This window comes from Gigantopelta aegis, chromosome 9 (assembly GCF_016097555.1).
Source record: "Gigantopelta aegis isolate Gae_Host chromosome 9, Gae_host_genome, whole genome shotgun sequence".
NCBI lineage: Eukaryota > Metazoa > Mollusca > Gastropoda > Neomphalida > Peltospiridae > Gigantopelta > Gigantopelta aegis.
Window position 1 is genome coordinate 60,600,031 of NC_054707.1, and position 7,453 is coordinate 60,607,483.

Below are 7,453 nucleotides of genomic sequence, written 5' to 3' on the forward strand. Positions count from 1 at the left end.
CAAATCCAAATCACTTTATTCAGTCAAGAGTAATAGCACAGATGGTAAACAAAACCACGGTCTGTGACCAATATCAAAACATATTCTACAACCTCCAAAAATGTAAACAGTATGCTGTCATTTGACAGGGTAAAAAGAAAGCAAAATACATGTGTACAACAATGTAAAACACTGGCAGGTGACAGGTGGATTAGCTGTGATATAAATGAATCTCAGATGACTGGCTATACACCGAAGATGCTCAAGATGACTGTCCGTTTGTCCATTCACCCATACATCCATCAGTAAGGAATGCAACGGTGTGTACCTGAAGTCAGGTATCCATGTTACGTATTAAAACAACCTGTTTGTGTCCCTATACACTTGACAATACTTGAGTATTACGACGATGTGCATATACTCCATGATGTATTCCACGAGAGAGGAGCCTGGGGCGCCCACTGTGACCTCCTACTATGAGTTACAGCAACCACAGGTAGCATAGTTTTACACTGTCTCACACACAGTAACACTCCTCCACACATATCATTTCCATACAAGAGAAAAAAACAAAAAACCCATAAAACACATGAAAGGCTTAAAGTGACACAAAACTGGGCGCAATGTACATGTAGTTTGGAAATACAAGTGCAGTTTATACAGTTAAGTGCTTCAAAGTTAAGAATATCAGATTCGTAACAATTATTTTAAATGTTGAAAGTATCGTTTTGCGTTACAATATACTAATTCTTTTTAATGTACAGTTAATCCACTTAATTATAAAAATATGGGCTTGGACAGGCTTAAATTGACTGTATATAGGATTGGATACAAAAGTATTAAATACCAAGTATATTGTACCTCAAGCTAGCAGAGTTTAATTTCTCAGTATTGTATCTCAGCTGACTGTTTAAATTGTGATGTAGTGCAAATTGAATACATGAAACAGTATGTATCCAGTTAAATATTGTTTTAAATATAAAAGATAAACATGTACACACATAAAACAGTGTTCTTGCTTCTCCATTTAAGCAGGGCAGGCCACCCCGCTATTGCATTTTGTCACACACACCCTTCACATTCTGCTGCACCCCTTTCACGTTCTGCTGCACCCCTTTCACGTTCTGCTGCACCCCCATAAATTTTTCTTCTGTGCCCTCTTTATTTTCCCACATCCTACTGTAGTATAAATATAATTATGTTTAACATATATTTTAAGTGTCAAATCCTGTATTTTAAATATTTTACTTTGAATTTGTACCAATATCATTGTATATTTTTGTTTAATATCTGCTTTGTAGTACTATGTCTCACATATGTTGATCTTAACTTTCGTTAATCAGGGACATTAGAAATATTGTTTAACACCACCTTAAGAGCACATCAATTGATTTATTAATCATCAGCTATTGGAAGTCAAACATTTGGTAATTCTGACATGTACCGGTCTTCAGAAGAAACTTGCTACATTTTTCCACTAGCCTTTTATAAATACTTTCCTACAGAAAGGACAACACGTACATTTGAACACAGCTTTTGATATACCAGTTGTAGGACACCGGGACAGATAAAAACAACAATCAAAAATGGACAGACCAAGAAAAAAGAGAAGAAGGGGGAAAAAAGGTAAAGTTGTTCTAGAACTGATCATACAGGGAAGACGGAAGATACTGTAATTTTGTGCCTAGTGGGTCTGCTACATCTTGTTTCATATATGCACATATATATGTATATCATATTATATAGTTGAAATAAAATGTATTCTGTAGGTTGTGCAGAGCTAGCCCTGGGTGGCTAATTTTGTTTGCCAAAATATTCGCCAATCTTTAATTTCTTTCGCCAATCTAAATACGTATTCGCCAATCTAAATACGTATTCACCAATTACATTTTGGCATTTCAGTTAAAATATTTAGTTTTTAATCTTGTTCTTTATGATAATATAGTACATGCTGAAATGTACTTATTATTCAGTTTACATCTTGTATGACACTATTTTAGGGGATCTATTTTTACTAATCTAATAATGAAATGTCTGCTGATGTCTATAGGGCTGGCCGTAGCCCAGTGGTAAAGAGCTTGTATGATGTGCGGTCAGTCTAGGGTCGATCCCCGTCGATGGGCTCATTGAAGTCAGTGCACCATATATCACAAAAGAGGCAGTTTTAATTTTTGTATGCATCAGATAATATAAATTGTATGTTTTTCTGTAATTTGAAAGAAGCAATTGAAATTTGATCCAATATATATGTTCCCCAAAAAGATTCACCTGACTAAGTATATTTACATATTTAATAACCTAACAAGTTATATCATTCAGTATCTTTCGAAATATGTGTGTAAAATGCTGGAATAAATGTAGTCCAGAACAGGACCCAATGCCCTTTTGTTTTTATTACAATTTTTAAAAAATATGATGATGATACCAAAATAAATTTAAAATGACAAAAGGAGTTTATAAATGTCCAATTATGGAGACTTCAACAATTACATAACATAAATTCTGATTTTTTTTTTAACTCTGTCCCATTACGTTTTGTAATGCTGACAATACTCACCCCTCTAAAGTTATGTAACAATTGTCTCCCACCCACTTCTCTTTGGTAATAAAAAGATATATTATTGTATATATAATAGAAAAATTATAATTGTTTTAGAAACAAAATGACCATACTGGTTGTTTTATTTGATGAAAAAAAAAGAGTATATATATATATATACATATTTTTAAAATGCGTAACTCTTGATCATACCCTACCCCATCATGGCCCATGACCTCGTTTTGTAACTACCCTCCTAACTTACCTGTCTGATTTATTACTGAATACTGTTCATAATTGTTTTGGTGTCCAGCTCAACAAGAATATTGCCAGTCACCCAAAATAAAGACAAAGGAAATGTCTTTATATGTTATAGCTATCAAAACACTGGCTTGCGACTGTTTCTCAAATGGAAAAATGCTCATTCAGTTTCACGCCGGTTTTGAGAGTTGTATTTCTGTGCAAGGGGCAGAGGGATGTATCATGTTGGCATTTATATTATATCAGTAGATATAGCAGATATGAATTATAATTTCACCATTTTATATGCATGAAATATAATCTGTAAACGTAGAAAGGTTAAACTAATAATGATTGTATATAAGTGAGAAACAGTATGTATTCCTCACCAATTTACCAACTTCGTGGAAATGAACTCAATCACGTGACTTAGATTTACAACATTAACTGGTACAACAAAACACGACTAATAAAATTTAAAACTTGTTGTCACTAGTAATCAAACATTTAGAATCAACAATGTAACGTGTCTTAAAGGTAGACTAAACTCCTACTAAACTCCAACAAGAGCCTTATGTGTTGGAAAGATGCATACTCGGACCACCAACACATACTGACACTTTAAGAAATGAAAAATGCGTAATTTTTGAATTAATAAAAAAACATGATTATTCCTGCTAACTGGGGACAGCCATTTTGTCTCGTTTTTGTCACGTCCGGTGGTATAGCTTGGGGCGAAGTGACGTCAGCTCAGGTCCAACTTCTCTATTATGCACAGTGTAAACAAATGCTCTAATTTACGACAAGGCGCTTCGCTTTCATCAACCTGACTTGTAAAACAACATAAATGACTTGATAGTATAATAAACTATTTAACTAAATATTTAACATCAATATAATGAAATGGAGTTGTAGTATTTTTTTCTTTTAAAAAATCCAAAGAAAAAATGCATATTATTAGGCCTATTGGTAGGATACGTTCGAGCAAAAACGACCACTCACGATACCCAAGTGATCATTTTCTTTTCTCTGGGACTACGTAATTGGTCAGTTTTAGATTTTAGATGGGAAAGTCTACTTAATCAAGGGTTTTACAGAATTACTTACAGTAATAAAGCTGGTAAAGTCCATTACGATTTGAGGTTATCACACAATACCCTGTGATCTTAATAAAAGAGGCACATCTTTTTCGTGTGTGTAGACAGTGTCTAGGGACCGTCTAAATATACACCTGCCAATCACCTGGTACAGGCCACGGAAAGAAAAGACCAATTAAGCAAGAAAACAGTCCGACTATTATTTCAGTAAGTGGGTTAATTTATATACAAAATATAATACAGTTATTTCAACACTTTGACAATGGTGGTTTATTTTGTATTGAAAAATAAACCACATATACACGTTGCTGTGTTACTGGGATAGATATCATTACAGAACATTGCGATGCATCCGCAAAAATCAAGTCTGTTTTATTTCTTCAGTTCGAAGACTAATTCCTAATTCCTGATGTGACACGTTAGGTATTACGTAACCACCAGCTCACCAGAGGGCGTATTCACTGGGATGGTACAAACTGGCTGTGCCCGTTATATATAATAGCCGTCACATTTAACCGTTTTATTAATTAACTATACGATTATACTTGTTGATATTAAGCAATAATATACATTATGTATCGTTGAATATGCACACCAGTCCATAAGCCTTGCTTTAGCATTCCTTTAAACAGTATTCAATTTTATTTAATCGCGTTTTTTAACTTTACGACAAGCAGCTGGCAGTACACTACTGAATAGTAGACTGGCCTCACGGACATGCAAATAGCGCTTATTTACACCACAATTGGTGACTTTGGCGAACGACAGCGCTAGCCCTGGGTTGTGGGTATACAAAATATTCCTAAACAGCCCCAAATATGGAATTGGGGTTAAAGGGCATCTGAAAGAAAACAATCACCACAAATATGACTATTTTAACAAGAAATCAAGTTTTTGACCATTAAGATTAAAATATCTTTATGAACCCCAAATCTCCTAAAAACATATCACACCCCTTGTGAACTGTAATGGACATTTAAATTATGTAAATATGATTGCAATAATATGAAAAAAGAAAAAAGACAAAAAAGACTGTATGGTTCTTAGCCAAAGATTCTTTTTGGTTTATTTTCATAGTAAAACTCTTCTTTTTTTGCCCCTTCTTTTTCCCTCCCAATGTCCATTTTTTTTGCTTTCCATTTCCTAAGCCATAGCTAATATGTACATATAAGTTATGACAAGCAACATTACAATTTTCTACAACAAATAACACACATGTAAAATAAATTCAGAGCCACTTCCATGACAATTTGACAAAACCTTACCAACACCATTCTCCTCTTCCATTACAGGCATGCTACTGTCCATTTCCGCAGAACACAGCAAGACAACTCAATCTCACATGCAAGACAGGTTTTAAGTTTTAAAAGATCATTATTTGCTAACAAAGTAATTCCACACCACTGTACTTTCCAGGCAGTTTCCATCAGTATAATCCTCATCCTGCGAGTGTTTTACTACAGTCACACCGCAAATAGTGTGACCCAGAGAATTCTTCTCCTCATCAACTCCCACAATGTTAGTTACTGTAAAGTCCACAGTGGTTCCCGGGTCTAGAAGATGGCCAGTACCATGGGAGACTGTTGTGTTGGTTTATCAATAGTCTTTGATGGAGTGCACCATCAAAGTAAATTACTGAATCAATACTGACTCACACGTTTGCACATATTGCCCAATATAACTCATGCCAAGTTTTTGATAAGAAAAAAAATCTCGCATGTAGCTATAAATACAATTGCATTACACACATTGTACACCAGAAGCAGGTTGTAGCTCAGTGGTAGCTAGTGCACTTGTTTGAGGTATAGCAGGTTGGAGGATCAAGCCCACATGGTGAATCCACTGAATCAAAATTTTCTCTTGGTGAATCCACTGGATATTTTCAGTTCTAACCAATGCTCTATGATTGGTATGTTAAAAGGAATGGAAAATTCACATAAAAGATACCTTGTCAAGATGGTAGCTTCAGATTTCTTCTCCACTACTCTCGACCCTGTAGCATGACACTGCATACTACCATGTATTTGATACCTGTTGGATTCCAGCTATATTGCTACAATCATGAGTTGAGGTATCATAAAACATTCCATTCCTATATATATGTATATACATACACACACCACATAATTTCATCAGCCTTCAGTCTTCCCCTTGAGTTTTCATACTGAAAAACACACAAGCACTTCTAGGAAACAAAGGTCTGTTCAATTTAGAATCACAAGTGGATTGAAGTGAGGCATTCTCCTTTACTCCAGTCTTGCGAAAAATGTGGAAATAAAAAGGACTGCTTCACACATGGTACACACACCTCATGGAATAAAAATCCACAGACAAGAGCATCATACACACTGAGGCACCACTGTGTATACATAGCTACATGTAAGCTGCACTGTGTTTCACATTCGCTGTCCTACAAACAGACTCCGTGGATATCTTTGTAAACATGCAATCATTTTCCAAGCAAAGTTTGTGCAGCATGAGCTTGAATAGAGGAACCAGTCTTCACAATTGTGTATGAAAACTGTCATTAATGTAAACAAAGCCTGGAATAATCTTGACTGCATCTGATACCTTCAGTGCAGCACTATGCAGGCCATGGAAAAAACGAACACCTCTGAATAAATACAGAAGGTACCCAAGAGGATAGGATGTGTCGGAGGAAATTAATCATAACAGTAATCGATTACCACCATTATATGTACACAGTATACTGAAATGTAAAATTGTTAAATAGTGTGCAGGGCCCATATTTTCAGAGCAATCTTAGCACTACGAAATCGTAAAACTATTGTAAGCTACATGTATGACATGTACTGTTTTGACGTCCTAGTAAACAATGTTTGTACGATTTCGTAGCTCTAAGATTGCTTCGAAAATATGGGCCCAGGGTACCAAATTAAAGTCACAGACCTTAGTTTCAACCCGTGAAAATGAACACTAACAGTAAGTTTGATTAATCTACGAACCTGTAACACATCGGTATAAAGTTACCAAAAAGTGAGAGAAAAAACTCTCAGGTGTATGGATAATAAATAATGTTACATACCGGTAAACAATAAAATATATGTAATGTCTCATGTCTGATTTCAATTATCAAATGCAGCCCTAATAGTGAAAAAGATGTTGTAGTGTTTTTTAATTTTTGCTATAGTATACTATAGGGACATAATGCCTTGAGAATATTACAAATTGTCAGCTGGATGGTCAATAGAATAACCTATTGAAGTATAACAATTCAATAGAGGTATTTCGCATTCCTATTGCGCATGCGCACGAAGAGTAACGTCCCTTGACAAAATAGACTGAAACTAGTCTATTTACAAATTGGGGGGGTGTGACAGACAGGTTGTTATGGGCGACTTGAGTAGCTTCGTAGGAGACTTTAAACTTTGGCAACTAACATGTACATATTTAGAATTAGATGGTATAATGGCCGTAGAAAACGGTCTGCTGGAATTTACAGCGGAATGGTTCAAATTAAAAAGCAGTGCAACAACTTGGACAAAGTCTCTGCGACTCGTACCCGAAGGTTTTGATAACGCCAGATTAAAAGACTATCTCGTAAAAAGTATAAACAAAACATTTGACAGATTCCATA

At 35.2% G+C, this 7,453-nt stretch overlaps 2 protein-coding genes across 5 annotated transcripts in view; one reads left to right on the plus strand and one right to left on the minus strand.

The window, feature by feature from the left end:
* Positions 1-7,453, minus strand: part of LOC121381869 (tyrosine-protein phosphatase non-receptor type 4-like) — a 159,381-nt gene that overhangs the window by 121,873 nt on the left and 30,055 nt on the right. The window lies entirely within an intron of this gene.
* The window catches only part of LOC121381671 (natural resistance-associated macrophage protein 2-like), a 63,432-nt gene continuing 56,385 nt past the window's right edge, over positions 407-7,453 (plus strand). The window contains exons 1-2 of the mRNA XM_041511016.1: positions 407-475; positions 5,272-5,373. Of these exons, the coding sequence (XP_041366950.1) occupies positions 407-475; positions 5,272-5,373 (171 nt within the window). The remainder of the gene's footprint in view (positions 476-5,271; positions 5,374-7,453) is intronic.